The following is a 21,949-nucleotide window of genomic DNA, read 5'->3' on the forward strand; positions in this document are numbered from 1 at the left end:
ACTATTTACAAAAGGTCTCGATTTTGTGAGTGAAATTCCTTTGTATGCCTCACGTAAGTATACACTTTGTCGTTCAAGACATTTACAAACTGGTGTCGGACCAGAACTAGCGTCGTCTATTGAAATAGATATCCCACTGGAAATGTGGACATTAGAAGATGGTCAGAGTTTTTTGTGTTTTGACGAAACTGAAGAAGGAGAAAAAATTTTATGTTTTCGACTTCGAAAGCAAAGGAAACGTTAGCAACAAAAACAGATTATTTTGTCGACGGTACATTTAAGAGCTCTTCCAAACAGTTTACACAAATATATACCGTGCATGTTGATATGGGCAGCACTGACGACGAAACAAGAATTGTTTCTGTGTTGTATGCGCTTCTACCAAATAAAAAAATGAAAACGTATAGAAGACTGTTTACAATACTGAAAAAAAAATAAGCAGATAGAAACCAACAATAGTGACGCTTGATTTTGAAGATGCTGTTATTCAAGCTCTCAAATCTGTTTTCCCAGATGTTAGATTGCATGGATGCAACTACCATTTTAATCAGTCGCTTTGAAGGAACATTCAGTTGATCGGACTGACAACATAATACATTAACGACTATAACGTTAGACTTCATTTAAGAATGTGTTCTGCATTGGCATACTTACCTTTGGAGCAAATAGAAGACGAGTGGCTAATTATTCAATCTGATTTTTCGGAAGATGAAAATTTGATAAAATTTGATGATTACTTCGTTAACGAATGGCTAGAAAATCCAGTGATTATCATGAATATGTGGAACTGCCATGGCCTCCGGCACCGAACAAATAATGCCGTGGAAGGATGGAACAACCGGTTAAACAAAATGTTAAAGAAACCTCATCCTAACATATATATTTTCATAAAAAATTTAAGAATAGAAGCAGAATATTTCGATTTTATATTAAATAGAATGGACTTAAACCTATAAAATAAGAAACGAAAGAAAATGTATATTCAAACAGGATAATAGGACAAAGAGTGCAACAGAACTATTGCAGCGCTCTTGTGATATAAAATCATTTTTGGTGTCCGTGATATTAAAATAAAAAAATGACAAAAAAAAACAAAGATAAAAACAGAAAAAATAGATAAAAAAAGCTAAAAAAAAAAACAAACAAAAAATTAAACATGCCTATGATTCATCATAGCCAGTCCTAAGCCTGAATAAAATGTGAAGGATTTTTTTAAATGTTTGTACTTAACTAATACACATTAAGTATAAAAAGACATGAAGGCATCTTAGGGAAGGAACTATGCTTTTTAAATTCATAATACTTTTTAACACTTGACACAAACAGTAAGGTAGCCAATTTAAGTAGAAATAATCAACAATTCGTAAATATTTTATTTATGCAATTTACTATTTTAATGGGAAATAAGCCACAATATATGTTAAAAATTAAATTTATTGACGTTTGGAATTCCAAATCGGATGCCGTTGTCAAAATACATAATATGAATAAAAATAAAACAAATTTTGTTTATGTTGTTTGCTAAAAAATTCTTCTAATAATTTAATTTAATCTGACTCATTCATATTGACAATTCAGACACATTATATTGTACATTTTAAAGTAGACAAGAACTGTTCCTGTGTTGTATGCGCTTCTTCCAAACAAAAAAATAAAAAACGTATAGAGGGCTGTTTACAATACTGACAAAAAAACTAGGCGGATGGAAACCAACAACAGTGACGCTTGATTTTGAAAATGCTGTTATTCAACATCTCAAAACTGTTTTCCCAGATGTTAGACTGCATGGATGCAACTACCATGTTAATCAGTCAATAAATTTAATTGTCAACAAAAATTGTGGCTTATTTCCCATTAAAATAGTAAATTGTATAAGATGCCTTTGATAAAGCTGCACTTTGATAAAGTGCGGCATGATCACCTAATCAGACTCCTGACAGAAAAGAATTTAGATAAACGAGACATCCGACTAATAGCAAATATGTACTACAATCAGAAAGCAGTAGTGAGAGTAGAGAATAATACCACTGAAGAAATTGAAATAAAGCGAGGTGTGAGACAAGGGTGTATACTGTCACCAACACTGTTTAATCTCTATTCCGAAGACGTAATCTCTCTGAGCAATCCGTAGGTATTAAAATAAATGGTGTTAGATTAAACAATCTGAGATTTGCCGACGACACCGTTCTGATCGCAGAAACACTTGAAGAGCTACAGACATTGGTAAATAAGATAGCAGACTGCAGCGAAGAATATGGACTATCTTTGAACATAAAGAAAACTAAATTTATGGTAATATCGAAATCAACACAAAATGTCCAAAATTTATATTTACACAATGAAATTATCGATCGAGTTAGCAAATACAAATATTTAGGCACTTTTATAAATGAAGACAACGATAGCTCAGCAGAAATCAAAATAAGAATAGAAAAAGCCAGATCCATATTCACTTAAAATGAAGAGAGAGTGTTCTGCGGAAGAGATTTGAGCCTTGAAATGAAACTTCGCCTGATGAGATGTTACGTACTTTCTGTGCTGTTCTACGGAATGGAGTCATGGACGTTGAAAAAGATTGATACCAAAAAATTAGACGCATTTGAACTGTGGATGTATCGCAGAATCCTGAGAATATCATGGACCGAGAGAGTAACAAATGTCGAGGTCTTGAGAAGAATGAATAAAGAAAAGGAAGCCATATTTACGATCAAAAACGATAGCGATTCATTTTGCTACGGAAAATTGGTAGGTTTACGTTCTTTTTAGTCTTTTTATTTTAACACGTTCAAAAATTTACGGTTTTATCTGATAATTTTGTAACAAAATCAACTACGAATAAATACCTTAAACATACCAAAATATTTCTGTTGACAAAGGCATTTGATCCTTTTAAAATAATTTAGCAAACACTAGCTTAAAGTCTTTAAATTTTTGGATAAAAAATAAAAGAATAACGATGATTTAATACTTAAAATATTTTTTTCCTTACCTCTGAATGGACTCCTGCTTGTCGTTGGTGGAGTCTCGGGTGGGGGTGTTGTTGGAAGCTTTTGAAGGGAAGGTTTAAAGGAGCCCGCGTCTCTTTGCGTAGCCATAGTTATTTACACTAAACGTGTATTCACACACAGACAAAGGTTTACTACATTATTGGTTTTTCTAGGAAAGATATCGTATCTAATCTAATCTCAGACTCGCCATCGAATTTACGTTTTTAAGATGAATAAAAATTAGATTATATCGAGCGTGGGGCCCACCTTTGGTATCGCTTTGTTTTGATACAGAAGGTAATTAAGTAAATATATACAAAAATATGGTAGCCACGTCACAAAGAGGAACCTCTTTATACTGTGGCCACGTTGAAGATAAAATTTTAGCTGATTCCGTAAGGTTTTAATAAGACTTCGTGTGAGCTCCATTATTTAAAAGGTCAAATAATTATCCAAAAATGGTGTTTTAGAAATAAAAAATAGACAGTGTAGACAAATACTTAACCAATATAAACAACTCTTTTGATATTGCAGCTAACCCCGGACTAGGAAATCCACCAGTAAAAATACAAGATAAACACAATAAAAACCATAGTTTATGAAAATTCAAATAAAAACTAGAAGTATATTTAAGATAAATATATGATTCTCGTTAAGATTAAGAATAGTTGAACATAAAGAAAAAAAAACAAAATATTAGTCACACTCATAAAAACTGTAAGAGATTTGTACAATAAGAAACAAGCTGTGTTAAAATCGGTACATTCCTCTCTCGAAAATTTGAGGTGTCAAAAGGGATTGAGACAAGGCTTATGTATTGCCCAACCTTATTCAAAATATACCACAATAAAGTTTTAAAAGAGTGGAAAAACCAATGTGGTAGAATGGGCAGTGAAGTAAACAACGGCATACTGTTCTTTCCTAGCTTTGCCGATGAGCTATAGAAAATGTCACACTGAGGATGCAGTACGGATAAGATACGGCAATGCTTTTCTTATGGAGAATAAACGCGCAGGGTTGTCGGTTTTCTCCAGCTGTTGATTGCTCATTGTCTCACAGGACCGGCTTGGATAAAATGCATCTGCCGGCAGTACGAGTAAAATATTTTATATCATGTATACGTATACAGTAGAATAAAAAGGCATTGATGAGTTATTGACAACGAAAACTATGAATTTTGCATATAAAACGTCAACATGAGATATACAATTGAATCATATTCATAAGAGTAACATTTGAACACCTCTTTACAAAAACAACATACAATAACTGTAGTTTTAATGTTTTACATAAAATAGAAAAAACCTACATAATTTCTAGGAAAGAATTTGGAAACTTGGAAATGATATTATTTATAAATATTATATATATAATATTCAAATTTCCAATTCTTTCATAGAAATTAGATTTTTTCTATTGTATGTAAAATATTAAAAATACAGTTATGTTGTTTCTATAAATAGGTATTCATTTCTTTTGTAAAACTTCTGCTACAAATTACCATCATTAACATAATCACCTAAATATGGCCATAAACTTGTTTGTCATAATTAGTATTTGATAAACTCCAAGCTTTCCCTATTTCACCCCCTACCCATGCTTAGGGTGAAAGTGCTTTTGGAAAACGAAACTACACTTCAAAATTTAGTCCGAGTTTCAACAGAGAGCATGGAGTCCCATAGGTTTAAATCCGGTGAATTATTTAACGGTTGCGCTAAACTCGTAGTGTTAAATGTGTTGTGTTTTTACAAAATACGTAACAACTTAATGTAAGTGCTGCTGTAAGACGTACTTCGTTGATGACTGGTGTTAGCGAAAGAAGCATTTACAATTTCAAAAAAGAAAAAGAACAGAGTGGAACGTTGATCTCGCCAAAAAAACGTAAAAACGAGTGTGTCAATCAAATTCTAGAATATTCACATATGACGAGGGTGTAAGAAGTATTCTACGGAGAATTGTTCATTGTGAATTTCTTATGAAAAATTTGCCGCCATTCTTAAAGCATATACATAACTTCATACAAGGTAATGAGAATATACAGCCGTTGTCTCTTTCTACTTTATACAGACTTCTGAAAGATATTGGATTTGTTTATAAGAAACGTGGCCGAAGAAGCATCATGGTGGAGCGAGAGGATATTATTCATTGGCGCCATAATTATTTGAGAACTATACGACGTTCGCGAAAAGACCATTGCAATATCATATATTTGGACGAATCGTGGGTTAATGTTGGCCAATCTATAAATTACGAATGGTGCGATACTACGATACAAAACAGTCGTGATGCTTTTATCAAAGGTTTAAGTACTGGCTTAAAAGCACCTACTAAACGAGGTCCACGATATGTTTTATTGCATGCAGGTTTTTCAGGAGGTTTCCTTCCTGGCACACAGCGTGTTTTTCAGCATATTTTGAGTCGTGGTTTAAGGAGACATTAATATCAAATTTACCAAATAATGGTCGCAGGAATGTAATTGTAATGGACAATGCATCGTACCACTCCCGTAAAGAGAGATTCCCTAACAATTCCTGGAATAAAGCTGCAATCAAGGAATGGCTAGTGGAAAAAGACATTTTTTTTCGAGGAGTGTTATTTGAAATCCGAGCTATTAGAAGCAGCGCGTGCTTTTAAAATCAATACGATAAGTATCATCTTGATGAGTATGTTTGACAACATAATGTTTATATTTTAAGGCTTCCTCCATATCACTGCGAATTGAATCCTATAGAAATGGTGTGGAACCAAGTTAAGCGATATGTAGGTACCCATAATACCACTTTTAAAAACGACGAGGTACGCCAGTTGATCGACGACGGTTTCGCACGCGTCACAGAGCAAAATTGGCGCAATTATGTCACTCATGTTGTTGAGAAAACGGAAACTGAGATGTGGACTGCGGATAACCTGCAAGATGACGTAGACCAATTGATAATACACGCGAACACAGGGGAGAGTAGCGAAAGCGAATCCGACATCTCGGATGTAGAGGACGACTTTAGTATAATTAATTGAATATCTGTGGGTAACCTCGATTATTTTACACTGTATAACCAATAAAATGCATTTACCAGTCCAATCAGAGTATGGGCTTTTCGGATATTGGGCTGGGTGCACGGAAATCGAGTTCCCGGAGGTTCCACCCTGTATATTTATAGCTATCAAGAAATGTAATTTAAAATATATTTGTTAGTTTAATAAAGTATAAATTTAATATAATGTTAAATAACTTACACTATAAACCTTATACCTGCTCATCTGGTCAAGTGTTGGCAAGGAAAACCATTATCCCATATGGAATAACACAAGGTTTCGCTGAAAACTACCAGGTTGCTATGCCAAGGAACTAGGTAAACTTATGTTGTGTGTAAAAATGCGAGACTGCATTATGTTTTAACAAGGACAAAAACTGCACTTCAGATTTCCACAAAAAAAATTTCATAGTAGGTGTTAAAATTTCGCAGTGATTCAAGTGCGCAACTTGTTTTTTTAATAACATCGCCGGGATTAAAAAATGTGCAAAGCTTTTTCGATATTCCCGTTCCTGATAATTTTTCACATATTTACAAAAGAAAAAGTTTTTCTTGGATATTGGGCTGGGTGCACGGAAATCGAGTTACCGGAGGTTCCACCCGGTATATTTATAGCTATCAAGAAATGTAATTTAAAATACATTTGTTAGTTTAATAAAGTATACAGTTTTATAATCAAATTCTCGCTAAAAACTTAAGGTCTTTTTATTCAAATTCATGCCTCCTATTTGGCTACTTGAAGGCAATTATTTTATCAATATATTATTTTATAATAAATAACAGAGCCCGGCCTAGAGATCTGGGTACGGTTCTGTGACTACCACTTGGACCTGTTTGTATCGCCAAGCACAAGGCGTGAAATCCGGCAATTGTGCATTCCTATATTAGCCGTACTGCACTCTCGGTGTGACATTTTCTATAGCTGGGATATATACCATTTGAATGGCATATGTCCTGGTATTCAGTTCACGATGGAGAAGCTCCCTACTGTTCCTCTACACTCTCATAAAGAAAATCAATTCCAAGGTTTTCATTACTCTGTTTACCGAAAGCCCATCCACACCAAGCTTTACTTGTATGCCAACTCAAATCATCCACCTTCACAAATTAATTCAGTTATTAGTATTTTCAGATCAATACACCTTTGTGATGATTCAAGTAGGATCAAGGATCAAGTAGATCAGCTGAACTCTCTTCTTTCAAAACAAGCGCTCATCCAACATGGTTACCACGAAAATCATATTAACCCTTTATCGGTACATGTAACCATACGTTAATATTATATATTATAACCTTTATCGGGCACCACTTTAAAATGGTTTTAAAAAATAAGTTATTTATATAAGCAGTCTCTTAATGTTCAGTATAATCAAATATTGATATTTATATATCTGAAACATTATCCTGCAACAAATTACAGAATGTAACCATATGGTAACAAGGTCTGCAAAATAAACTTCAAAAATTACTAAACTTTTTGTTATTACAACAATATGGTGACAAGAAAACAAAGCAGTTTACAATTTTTAATGCAGTACCTACATCTTCCTTTTGTGGTATGTACCTATTGGCCAATGTGCATAAGAATCCAATCTTACTAAATTATTTGGCCGTTTAACTACTGGACATGGCAGCCTGGCACAATCTTGGTCTTCCTGCTCTGAAACCTTTTCCAACTTGAAATAATGCTTTTGCAATGTCCAATCTAAATTTATTCAGAGGCATGAACTTTATGTTTAAAGCTTTACAGTCTATTCTGTACAACAACTAAGCATTCGTCACACATGTCAACAATATAGGCAAAAATTGCGGCATGCAACATCTATTTTTGTTTTTGAAATTTTACTGTACCTTTTTACTGCATTTACTGGTCCTATTCCGTGCAATGTACTTCCTAACAATACAACTCTATTGTCAGCCCATTTTACGACGATAATGCCTTTGTCTTTATCCGCCTTGTAGTCGTACTTTCCTCTTCCTGCTTTTTTCAAGATTTTATCTGTTTCTAATGGACATCTAATGGTGTATTGATTTTGATAAAGCTGTAACAATAGCTGCACCCACATCTAGTTCTATCTCCTCCTTCTCTAGTTCATGAGATGTGCCGTTATACAATGGTGGAATTCGAATTGACATGAAATTCAATCTTCTACTTTCATTTTAACCTATGTTCTCCATGTAGAGTGAAAATGATAGTATTTTTTAAGGGTGAGCTGTAGATGGATGTCGGAGTAAAAGGTTATTCCTAGCGTCCTTCAATAGTCTTCAGTACAGTGTTGCCATTGGTAGCAACTTATTTACAAAAAAAACCATTTTGTAGTGACTATCTCGAGCATAATATAAAATATATCCTATTTATTTTAAAAAATACAATACTCTACAAAAAGCAATTATTGTATTCTTCGAAAAGTCCAATTATATTATATGACCATGAATTGATTTATTTGATATTTAAATCTGATTTATTTAAGAACGTGGCGACACCGAACAACCCGAAGGTGCACTCGACTCGGCGGGAATTGTTCGCGCATCTGGTTTGCGCATTGTCAGCGGCCATGTTTTAGTTTTCAGTCACGTCGTTGACACGATTATTTTGTGTTTGTTGTTGTCAGATCTAGAGGTGGTTGATCCAAGTATTATTGTGGATCAGGTCAAACTGATACGCGTAAACAAAAATACCTATTAAAAAATACTGGTTTGGAAATCAGTTTGTTATCATTCGTTTAATAGACATCTAAGCATAACGATAACATTATTTGTATTTTGTTAGATTTCTTTATAGTTATTAAAACGACTGTTTCACTTCAAATACTTAAATTACTGTTATTCAGAGATTGCATAAAAAGTTCATAAAAAATGGCGATAGTCTTGCCTACTTCACACCAATTGCCGTCTGTTGATATTTCTCTAAAGCTTTGTAAACGTTAAGAAATGCACGAGAAAAATTAAGGACAAATGCAATGAAACGATTAAATTGTTATTTATTTTTCATGTATATTTGTTGAATAGTCCACTGATAGACAAGCTTATACAATTTCCTAATGAATATGAATAACAACAAATGAAAACGCATAACATCATTATAATAAATTTTAGGTGTATTAATTTCTGAGAAATTAATTTATGTTTCGAAATCTTAGTATATATATATATATATATATATATATATATATATATATATATATATATATATATATACATTATTCTTTTTGTTCAAATTTGCCATAATACGATCTTTATACAATTCAATTTAGAATATTTATTTGGTAAACGCCTTATATCATATTACATTCAGCTAAGATAAATTTAAACTTTATCCAGATGCATACACCTACAAAAATGATTAATAAGTTATTTTACCACATTCAGTAACAAAAACAAACCAAGTGTATATTTCACCTACCGCGAGTTCTCTTAGAAATATCTACCGAGGTACCGAGTACTACGTATCAAATATTAGTATGTAAGATACTGCTAGTGCGAGTACAATGCTACAATGTACGCGTACGCGTACTCGTTTATATTGGTGTTACGGATCAGTTCCACAAGTATAAATAAAATACATGTTCCAAAGTAACTGGTACGGGATTAGTTTACCATCCCTAGTCATAGTATTTGATTTTGTGCAATCGCAAATACTGACTTCCTAACCAAAAAAATGGCGCAAGGTCACCGAATTTGTCTGACAGCTACCAATGTAAATTTATCGGAGTGCACCTTCGGGTTGTTCGGTGGTGGCGATACTGATTACGAGTTGCCTTGTAATCTGACAGTTGTTTTGCGCTCTTCTTTATTCGGGACTTCCCCGGAATACATCATGTTTTCACATGCACGCACCTTTTGCTTTCTTGCCGGCAGGGTATTTCGTTTCTCTTCTCGCTGGTTCTCGGTCTGTTGGTGTATTTGTATTATTTATTTGTAACGCATTAATCGCTTGGTGTTTGTTTTTTGTTTTATCATACAATGACTGATAATACCATAAAGAAATACTTTGAAGCGTCGACTTCAACAGCAAAAGGAGGTAAGTCTGTATTAAATTATTCAATACGGTAACAACATATTGCTTTATTGTTAAGGTTACGATGCATCAGAATCAGATAATAGTGATTCTGAGGAAACTCATGACACTGGAAATCAAGAGCTGGATAAGAAAAGAGCAAAGACATTCGAAAAGGGCAAATCACGAAAACAGTATTTTTCTATCAAGTGGTTAGAAGATCCTCTTTTCTCCGGATGGTTATTAAAAACTACAGACGGTAGAGCTAAGTACATTTGCTGTAATATTAATTTGTCAACGAAAAGGTCCGATTTACTAAAGTATGCCAAAACAGTAAAGCATAAATTAAACTCTGATTAAATACCAAAACAATAAATGTTTTATTTGAACAGAAAAATGTTACTAAAGACGTGATGATCGCTGATCTAAGATATTCCTTATGGGTTGTGGCACATAATTTTAGCACAGCATATTGCTAAAGAATTCTTTATTAGCATAGCACTATACTGTGATTTTACCTTCAAGCATGTTGTGGACATCTCAAAATTGATCTTTAGTGGTTCTTTATCGAGTGAAAAAATTAAATTAAGTAGAACGAAATGTAGTTTATTTGTAAAAAATGTTCTTTTGCCTGCAACATGCGATAATTTAAAATGCCAGCTAAAAACTGGAGTCCAGTAAGAGGCTTATACGCTATCGATGAGGGGTCTCCCGACTTCTAGTTTTATATATATATATATATATATATATATATATATATATATATATATATATATATATATATATATATATATATATATTGATTCAATAAGATAAGATATTGAAATCCCACACTAGAAGTGAATAAGAACTTGAATCTAAAATACTATGCAATATCTGATAACATATTTTTTTTAAAAACAAACCGATTAGTCAGAAAAATAAAAACAATGGAAATAATTTTAAAATGACATTATTTGCTAATCTTTTCTTAAAACATTTGAGTGCCTACGTCCTTTTTAAAATTGTATTAAATAAACAAATCTTTTTATAAATTTTCATGTGATATAGGGACATAAAATAAAAATCGGTATTTATATACCCGATGCTTTCTGGTATTACCTATATTCTATAATATGAGAAAATTCCTATTCTTCTTCTTTTTACTTATCAATTTTTGATATTTGCAAACACATCACACCAATTAACTGTATCAACTGCTGTTCCGAATAGTTCGGTGGATCACATTTCGATCAGTAGTCTAAAATATTTAAACCATGTAATTTTAAAGCACTAAAAGATCAAATGAAATCGTTCGTAATTGAAAACGTACATTGTAAATCTAAGGCCTCGTTCGCACGGCAATGTACTGCACTCTTTTTTGCAGTATTGTACCTACCGAATAAACAGTGGAATATTGGTTATACTTACATAGATCAGTTCACACGACGTTTGTACTACAAAAAAATGGACTTAGCTAAACACGTTTATCGAATACCCAACGTTCTTGTCTTGTAAAAACGGACAAACGTTGACCTATTCGTTTCACACTGGCGCTTATTATTATATTAAGTCATTCACACAAAGCTAAACAATACGTTTTTAACGTGAAGAATCCAGTATTGCAGTATTGCACAAGTTAACATTATATTACATATTTACTTACAAAATGAACGTCGAATTTTTAAGTATAGCTAGCGAGTTATTAATTTCTTTAGTGGAACAAAGACCGATTATATGGAATAAAACTATGGAAATTTATAAAAACCGAGTTGCAACTCAAAGTGGAGAGAAATTTTATTGATAATTTTTCTACTGTTCTAACAACCATTCAAATTTCGTCATTTTGTGTCATGTGGAACAATTTCACCCAATCATGTCAACATTAGACTGATAATTGCATTCAGTGCAATTTTCAATCCCTATGACATCACGATCGAGTTTGACAACTTCATCCAAATAAATTTCAAAATGTCACGTTTCGGCAATGAGAATGTTCAAAGTATAAATGCGCTAATCAAAGAAAAAATTCCCAGAAATACAACCTACAGTCACAAATATATTTGTGACTTTTTTTTTCGAAAAATTATCCGCCGAATATCCCTCGGACATTGATGAATGCCTCATAATTTCATGACAAATTTCTCAAGCTCGTTGCTTGGTAACAGCACTCAGCCTTCGGCTTCGTGCTGTTACCAAGGAACGAGCTTTCGATTGTCATGAAATTATCTCGTCTGTTATCCATGGGGGGGATATTACTACTGATAATAAATCCTGATTTTGAATTAGAAAATAAAAAGAGAACAAGATTACGGTATTAATGTATTAATTAAAATAATGTAACAATTGTAATTCAATAATAAAATATTTTTTATTACATAATTGTTTAATTAAATAGTTATAATAAACAAAATTCCTTTTACGCTAAATATATTCAGTTTTCCATGGTATGGCCCCATCTCTAGATAAAAAATAGTCAGCACAAAAAGATCTCACGCTATTTACTTGTACGTTTCGTACATATGCAGTTTGAACACTTTCAAATATACTACTTGTTCCTTCGTCAAAGTTATGGCCATCTCGCCCATCTCGTTCACGAACGTAATTGTGCAATATAATGCATGCCTTTATGATTTCTATAAGTAGATATGGTGAGACGTCAATACCAAATGCACACTCTATGTATCTTTCATGCCCTACTCGGACGGTAGTTAAAAGTTTTTTTACGCGCATCTAAGTGAGCAAATGCAAATTGCCTACAAATACGAAAGGCACACTATCTCCAGACTCTAATAGGGATTTTGGTATATGTAAAGAACTACTAGTATGTTTTTTCCATAACACAGAGTTTCTTAAAACTGTTGAATCGCAATCTTTACCATATAAACCTATATCTACATAGAGAAATCTGTATTCAGAATCAGCAACTGCCAATAATACAATGAAAAAATAATCTTTATAATTGAAATACATCGAATCGCTATCAGTGGGTTTTAAAATCCTTATATGTTTGCCGTCAATGACACCCAAACAATGAGGGAAATCACTTTTTTTCGAATCCTTTCACTATTCTCATCCATTCTTCTTCTGAAGAGAGCGTTCGAATATATTTTTCTTGTAGAACATCCCATAGTGTCCAGCAAACACTCCAGATGATTTCACTTATAGTTAATACTCCAACTTTATAGAAATAATGCAAGTATGAATATTTAAACTGCAATACTAACTTTTTTACAGCTAAACTAATTATTGGAAAATGGATTCATATAAGAGATAATTATAGTCGTTCTATTAAAAGATCCAGTAACAAAAGAGATGAGGAAGTGGCTCGAAAACTGTAAAATCCTATGTATATATCCAACAATTAAGCTTTCTGTAGAAAGTCATCCAAAATAAGAAGAGAGTTAATAATTTAACCATAGAAAATAATAATGGGGAATCCAAAGATCAGAAGAATAATTCCCAGACAGAAATAAATTCGTTATACTCTGGCAATACTATGACAATGAATTCCACCCCAAAACCAATACCAAAGAGTCCTGGGAAAAATTACAAATCCAGTAGATGCTTAAATGCTTAAATTAATGGATTCCGTGTTAGATCGCAAACCAAGAGTAACTAACCGGCACCTTTTCCATGGAATATTACCAACATTTGATACTTTTGATGACAATGAAGTTCTCGTATTTCAATTGTGAGTCCTACAGTTGTTAATAAATATCAAAAGGAATCATCGTCAAAATCATTCAGTACAAGTATTTGGTAGTGAAAACCATTAATTGTCACCCTTCACGTCGTCTGGGTAGTGAAAGTCACCAATTATCACCTGTTGATAGCGTTGCATCAAATAGTCAAGGAGGGTATTTTACTCAAGAATTAAACAATAATTCGACTTAGTTAACTTGGGTTACCCAATTATCATTGGGTAACTATCTCAGTGATTTGTTTAAATTAAATTACAATATGACGATTTTTCTTGGGGCCCCAATAAATTTGCCACGGGCTTCAGATGGTATGGTTACGCTACTGTCTCATGCTTTTCTTTTATGTTGTCCAGGTACTACTTTAACCGTGGCTAAATTCCCTCAAGATTAATATTCACAAAAAAATCATCTACAAATATCACACAGGACGAAATTTATTCTAGAGAAATTATTATTCTAAAACAAGAAATGTACCCAACAAAAACTTAGATGAATCATATGTACTTATATAGTTCTAAGTCATCAAGCTAATGTTATCGACTATAATCCTTGGCCTAAAATATTTGTATATTTAAAATAAATAATTATTGCTGTTCAATATTTTCTCTTTATAATTATTGCATGTGTGTAAAACACCTTATTGAAAAATTTTCCCTTATCACTATAGATAAGAATATCGAATCTAGATTAAACAAGGACACGCTTACCACAAAAATAATAAGGATTTATTAATAAAAATAATATTATTTGTAGTAATATTGCTTTAGAATTATTTATAGTAATTTACATATCAGATCAGTAGATAGAGAAAATATTAAAGCAGCTAAAGAATAACACGAATTCAGGACAAAAAAGGTATCATAGCAGAAATATTTCACCGGAAAGTGGACAGCTATTACTCAAACGACTAATCAGCCTAATAAAACGAATTTGACAAAAATAGGAAATTGCCACAAGACTGTAAAAATGCATACATATGCCTTTCCCAAAAAAGAATTATAGAGCAATTGCTCTTTTACATGTAGCGTATAAGATATTGACTTTATTAATAAGAAACCGACTAACAATGTATGAATTTGAAATAATAGGTGAACATCAAGGAGGGTTTAGAAGAGGCAGATCTGCAACTGATCAGATTTTTACGATGAAACAAATATTGCACAACAGCTACCAACAAAATGTAGGTTTGCACATTCTGTTTATAGACTTTAAGCAGGCATACGACTCAATCAACAGAGAAAAACTATACAAAGCAATGGATCTGTTAAAAATATCTTCTTCTTAGGGTGCTTGTCATGCTCTTAGGTTAGCAAGCCAGGATATTCTTCTTCGTCCTGGTGGCCCTTTTTCCTTCAATTTTACCTTGCAAAATGCATTGAAGTAGCTCGTATCTGCCTTGATTTTCCATTATATTTCCCAAGTACTGCAGCTTACGGCCCTTTACGATGTTGACCAAATCCGCAGTTGTGTTTATCCTCCGCAGTACTTCTTCATTGATGACTTTGCCTGTCCATGGTATCTTCAGGATCCTTCTGTATAACTATAGCTCAAAAGCCTGAAGTTTTGATAGAGTTTCCGGCTTCAATGTCCTCGTTTCTACTCCTTGCAGAAGCACTGAGTACACATAACACTTAAGGAGCCTTATTTTTGTTTTTAGGGTAAGGTCATGGCTCTTGAACACAGAGCTCATAGTCAAGAATGCACTTTTTGCCTTTCCGATGCGACATTTAATCTCTTGGGTATTGTCCCACGACTCATTGATTATAGTTTCCAAGTAGTTGTATTGTGAGACACGTTCAATTCTCATTTGGTTCACATACAGATTTGCTCCAGTTATGTTTTCCTTGCTGATGATCATTAGTTTGGTTTTGCTGGTGTTTATATCCAGTCCATATCTTCTACTTGTTTCCGTTATTTTGTTCATTAAGTTTTGCAGCCCTTCTATGGTGTTGGAAAACACTATTGTATCAACCGCATACCGCATGTTATTGAGCTTGACTCCATTTATTGAGATGACTTCATCAATATCTTTTAGAGCCTCTTCAAAAATGTGCTCTGAGTACATATTGAATATCAGTGGTGAAAGTATGTACCACTGTCTCACTCCCCTTAAGATTTTGACCTGACCTGTATATTCTCCATCTATTCGGAGCACCGCTGATTGATTCTAATACAGGTTAGCTATTATTTTTAAGTCTTTTCCGTCAATCCCTGTCCTCTTCAGCACTTCCATCATTTGTTTATGCCTGACTCTATCGAAAGCCTTCTTGTAGTCAATCAGGCATGCAAAAACACTATTCTGAAACAATACCTGCACGCTAAATAAAGCTTCCCTCGTACCAACGGCGTTCACAAATCCAAACTGATCGAGCGCAATTTGTTCCATTCTTTTGTGGATGACTTAAAAACAGCTTCAGCAGATGGCTCATTAGGCTTTTTTTTTAGCCCTTTTTCTATCCGAATTGTCGAATAAAGGCCTCTCACATTTCTCGCCATTCTGCGACTCTTTTGATATCGTCGCTCTAGCGCATTTGAGGTCTTCCTCTTGGTCTCTTCGCATCGTACGGTCGCCAGTTTCCGACTTCTTTGTTCCATCTACCATCTTCGAGACGTTCGTTGTGTCCAGCCCATTTCCATTTTAATTTAGTTGCTTGTTTCGCGGCGTCCTTTATTTTTGTTTTGTTCCGGATTGCTTCGTTCGTTTGCCGATCTATTAGTGAGATACCAAGCACCTGTCGTTCCATGGCTCGCTGAGTTTTTCGAATCTTGTCCATGTTCTTTTTTGTGAATGTCCAGGTTTGAGCTCCGTAAGTGAGAACGGGAAGGATACAAGAATCGAACACTTTGGTTCGAAGGTTTTGGGGTATCTTTTTGTCTTTCAGTATGTATGAGAGTTTTCCAAATGCGGCCCATCCCATTCTTACTCGTCTGCTTATTTCGGTAGTTTGGTTTTCTTTGTTTACCTTGATATTCTGACCCAGATATATGTATTCTTCTACATGTTCCACTTTTGTTCCTTGGATGGTTATCGTCGGTTGATCATCTTTATTCGACATTAGCTTAGTTTTGCTCAGATTCATTTTCAGTCCTTTTTTTATGGATACCGTATGAAGCTCATCGATCATCGTCTTCAGTTCTTTCCAGCTGTCGGCTATTAGTACTACGTCATCTGCATATCTTAGATGGTTTAAATACTTTCCGTTTATCGACAGTCCCTTCGTTTCCCAATTTAGTGATTTAAAGATGTCTTCAAGTGCGGCAGTAAATAGTTTTGGAGATATGGTGTCTCCCTGTCTTACTCCTCGGTTGATTTTTATTGGCCTCGTTTTCATTCCGTTATCCATCGTGACTACCATTTCAGCGTGTTGGTATATATTATGTATTAATATCCTATATCTAGAATCTATTCTGCTGTTGACCAGTGCTTCCTCAATAGCCCATAATTCTATGCTGTCAAAAGCTTTCTCGTAGTCTATAAATGCTAAACAGATTGGTAAATTGTATTCGTTAACTTTTTCTATTAGGACCTTTAGTGTGTGAAGATGGTCACATGTACTGAACCCTTTTCTAAATCCGGCTTGCTCTACTGGTTGATATACATCGAACTTTGTTGTCAATCTATTTGTAATTATTTTTGTGAATGTTTTATAAAGTTGTGATAGTAGTGATATTGGACGATAATTTTTCAGATCTGTATTGTCCCCTTTTTTGTGTATTAATATTGTGTTAGCAGTATTCCATTCCCTTGGTATGTTTCCTTCAAATAGGCATTTATTAGAAAGTATTTTTAGGTACCTGATGACTTCTTCTCCTCCTTCTTTCAACATTTCTGCCAGAATTCCATCACTACCCGGTGCTTTATTTCTTTTCAATTCTTTAATTGCATGTTCTATTTCTACTTCGCTTATTTCGGGCATTACTTCAGAATTTACGTTTGTTATTTGTCTTTTCAGATTTTGCTTTGAAGAGTCGGGGGGATCGTTTCATTAGGCTTATGGTCCTATAATCTTCACAAAATTTTGCTCCTAGTTTTTTGGACAATGGTACGAACTCCGATTTGAGCCACTCTACTGGTATTTTTCCTGCCTTGTACTTGGCAGTTGTGCCAAAAAAATACACAGAAATTGGAACGATGGAAAAGAAAGATATTATGCAAGATATATGGAAGAACAAAGGATATTGACAGCGTATGGAGAAGAAGAACAAATAAGGAAGTCATGGAACTCTACAACCAACCAAGCATTATACAAAAAGTAAAAGTAATGCGCAAAGAGCACGTTGGATGGGACATGTTTACAGGATGTCCACAAACACACATGCAAAAAAAGTATTAACAGGAGGAGTGAGTGGAAAGCGCAGACGAGGAAGACGAAAAGAGAAGTAGTTAGAAGAGTAAAACCGATATAAGGAAACTTAGAATACCAGACTGGGGTACTGAAAAAAAATCTCAAGGGAATATTTTTCGGAACGAACCCGAGCTTTTCGCCTTGGCTATGTTTGATAGATAAGTATAAAAATTCTTATCTATATGATAAAATAATTTTATTAAGGTGTTTTACATATTTGCAAAAAAAAATAATAAATAATGAAAAGAAATTATTATTTATTTTAAATGTTTTATATCAAGGCTAATAATCGATAACATAATTTGGATGACTTATGTAGAAATATGATTCATCTGAAAAAATAAGTGTTTATGTCTTCATATTATGTACTTTATTGTGTACTCTAATACTAAAATCATCACTTATGCATCAATGCCATAATAGTCTTATATATATATATATATATATATATATATATATATATATATATATATATATATATATATATACAATAAGTAAGTTCCAAAAAAAAATAAATCTTTTGGCCACAAGGATATCGGTCAAAGGAGAAATAATAAAAGGAAATCACAGTTCCATTCCTATATTTGAAGACGTTTCGCTTATTTTATTTACAAGCTTCATCAGTTCAATGAATGGTGAGGGAAGAAAATTAAGGTGTAAAACAAACACACCATTTTCTTAGTATCCGTGGTCAAAATATTAAAGTTGAAATATTAGCTTAAATGTTCAAATGTAGTCGAATTCATGTATAAACATAAGAAAAAGATTGCTTTAAAGGTGAAAAACAAATGGATAAAAACTACTGCGAAGCACTAGAAAAACCCGTCACATTGTACGTAAAAAAACTTATTAACAGTAAAGTGTGGAGATAAAAACAAAAGATTTTACAAAACACACTGGCACAGAGCTATTATTCTAACAAAGTTAACGTTTAAAAAACATCTTATACTTCACTTTCGGGCGCATCTCAAATTCAAAAATTCCAGCCGGAAAACAAAGTCAAGTTACCGCTATTTTCGTTGAAGTGAAATTGGTGGTGGGTTTTTCGGTCAAAAGGTGGAGAAAAAAGACAAAGAAGGTGGCTACTTCTTCTATTAATTGAAGACGTTTCGCTTTCTAATTAGATATTAATGATATATTAATTAATATTAATGCATGATATTGCAGAATTAGGCTTAATATGTTGTTTACTTTAAAATTGACCCCTCAGGTGTATGTTCTATCATATTTTCATATTAAATAATTCCAAAAAAAAATAAAATAAAATATTTTCTTGCTTCATTTAACTTAGATTCACTCAACTTACATTTTATTGATTATTTTGTCAATGTTACATTTACATATGTGAAATACTTAATTGTTTCTGATCAAATAGTTTAATAAAATTTTATAATTAAAATTGATTCATAGAATCTTTATTAGTCTCAGTTTCAGTTGTTATTAACCTTGGACTGTTGGAAGTTGAATCAATCTTCACCTGTTGGCTGGCTATTCAGCCACAACATAGACTATTTAAATATGCCTTGCTGTTCTGTCATATTTTGACCTCAAGGCCACTGCCTTTTCTCGTTGTTTGGCGTGGATTCTACTTGTTGCTCCCACTTAACCGGCAGCAGCTAAGAAGCTTAAGAGCGGCAACCTCATTATATTTTTAAATATCACGATCATTTAATCTTAATCAATTTAATAATGTTACCTAAAGTTAAAATTAAATTTAAGTAATAATATACTGTTGGAAGTGCATCTTATAATCTTTTTAGTTCTCTGCAAATTGATGTTTTTTACTTAAATTTTTTACATATTTTTTATATACATGTACAATTACCACATGGTCTTTTGCTGTGCTAAGTTTGAGTTAATTTGTAAACTGTATTTAGTTTCAATTAATTGTTTATACAACATAGTCTTATAATGTCCATTGTCGTAAGCTTCTTTACATATTTAATATCATTGACTGCTACATATCTTTTTGAGGTAACACACTTATAATAACTTTTCTATGGATGTTTGGTTTTTCTCATTGTTCTTTTTTGATGAACTGATGATGCTTTCTCATTAGAAGGCAAAACGTCTTCAATAAATAGATGAAGTAGCCTTTTTGACCGAAAAACCCACCACTCTTCGAGTGATCCTTAATTTATATTGGATTGACGGTCGTACTCCTTTTCTCTAAGATATATTTATATATATATATATATATATATATATATATATATATATATATATATATATATATATATATATATAAGCGAGATTCCTACAGCCTCTGCCGCTTCCCACATTTCGACCGCCATCGTTTTCTGTCCATCCATTCGTCTTCTTTGATGACTATATCTTTCATTATGTGCCGTACATTTTCTTCCCAGGCAACTGAAGGCCTTCCCATTCTTCTTCTTTGTTGTGGTATGTAATTTAAAGCTTTCTGTGGCCATCTATCTTCATTCATTCGCTTCATATGACCATACCACCGTATTTGTCTCGTTTCAATTCTGTCTACACTGGAATATACAGTAGTTGTCCTCCTTCTAATATCTTCATTTCTGATATGATCTTTTTTGGATACACCACACGCTCTCTTTAGAAAATCCATTTCTACTATTTCTATTCTTTTTCTATCTTTTTCGTGATCTGCCAAACTTCTGCCCCATAAGTCGTAATAGGCTTTACCAAGGTTCGATAGATTGTCAATTTCGTTTCTTGTCTAATATTTTTAGACCATAATAGAGAGTTTAGAATGTTTACCGCTTTTTCTCCCTGCTGGGCTCTGTTTTCGATGTCTCTTTTGGTAGTGCTTTCTTTAGATATTATAGATCCGAAATATTTATATTCATTGCATGTTTTTGTGTTTCTAATTTCTGACTCTGGGTCTTCTTCATCATCTCCTATTTTAAGATACTCTGTCTTTGACATATTCATATTGAGGCCCAATTTTTTTTTTCATATTCTTTCTATATATATATATATATATATATATATATATATATATATATATATATATATATATATATATATATATATATATATATATTATTTGTATAAAAAATGTTAATAGATTCAAATGGGTTATTATCAAATGCCCCGTCTATGTCTATGAACGCACATAGTGCTACTTCTTTTGACAATATGACCTCTTCGAGGTCTTTTAACTATATAATACCAGGTATCTATTGTAGATTGTTAATTTGCCTATTGTTTGCTAATTGTTCTTTGTAAATAGTTCAAAACATTATACTCAATTAACGTAATTACCTCAAAACAGATCTATCACAACTGTTTTGAGGTAATTGTTCAGCAGTGGAATCCGACATTCATCTCCGGATTCCACTCTCTCGCAACTCATGTTTGAATCTGTGCTTGTCCGTCGTGCTCGTCTTATAACAACTGCGAAACAAGCAAGCAATTTAATTAAACTCATCCTGTGAGACATGTTCACGTTCACCCCTAAGACTTACGTTCGGGTGTAACAATTCATTGGAGCGAGCTGTTATCTTCATGTGACTTTTTATAATTTTTTTGGTATCAGAAGCCGTTTTTTGTGTTTTTTATGAATTTTTTTTTGTAGGCTGTCCTGAAAAATAAAATCAGAATAAGTGTATCTATATAAATATAATCAATTTACCTGGGCGCTTGTCCACGATTTTATAGAGCTACGAACTATCCGCTTTTGTGTGTTGTTGTTGTTGTTTTTGTTTTATTTTCTCTCAGGTGATTTTTGTTTTCTCTCTGGTATTTTTGTTTATTTTTCTCTGGTTTTATTTTTATTCCACTATTTTTTGTTTGGGTCTTTTGTGGTTCCTGCGAGTCCTCTTATGGACGCTTTGCTATGTTTACTTTTGTATTGCGGCGTCTACGTACTTTTTGAATGTTAATCCTTTATCCATGATGAATCCTAGGTATTTTGCTT

General features: G+C 33.1%; 2 protein-coding genes across 3 annotated transcripts in view; one reads left to right on the forward strand and one right to left on the reverse strand.

The window, feature by feature from the left end:
- Positions 1–3,150, reverse strand: part of LOC140448122 (caspase-7-like) — a 31,812-nt gene extending 28,662 nt beyond the window's left edge. Inside the window, exon 1 of one of the 2 annotated variants that reach the window (XM_072541200.1) lies at positions 2,990–3,150. In XM_072541200.1, coding sequence (XP_072397301.1) covers positions 2,990–3,095 — 106 coding nt within the window. In that variant the 5' untranslated portion in view covers positions 3,096–3,150. The remainder of the gene's footprint in view (positions 1–2,989) is intronic. The other variant, XM_072541208.1, reaches the window with a different exon arrangement.
- Positions 3,151–9,748: 6,598 nt separating this feature from the next.
- Positions 9,749–10,407, forward strand: LOC140438619 (uncharacterized). The gene is made up of 2 exons (XM_072528282.1): positions 9,749–10,040; positions 10,096–10,407. Exons 1-2 carry the CDS (start codon positions 9,983–9,985, stop codon positions 10,374–10,376), a joined length of 339 nt encoding a protein of 112 aa, XP_072384383.1. The 5' UTR covers positions 9,749–9,982; the 3' UTR covers positions 10,377–10,407.
- The last annotated feature ends 11,542 nt before the right edge of the window (positions 10,408–21,949 follow it).

This window comes from Diabrotica undecimpunctata, chromosome 1 (genome assembly GCF_040954645.1).
Source record: "Diabrotica undecimpunctata isolate CICGRU chromosome 1, icDiaUnde3, whole genome shotgun sequence".
NCBI lineage: Eukaryota > Metazoa > Arthropoda > Insecta > Coleoptera > Chrysomelidae > Diabrotica > Diabrotica undecimpunctata.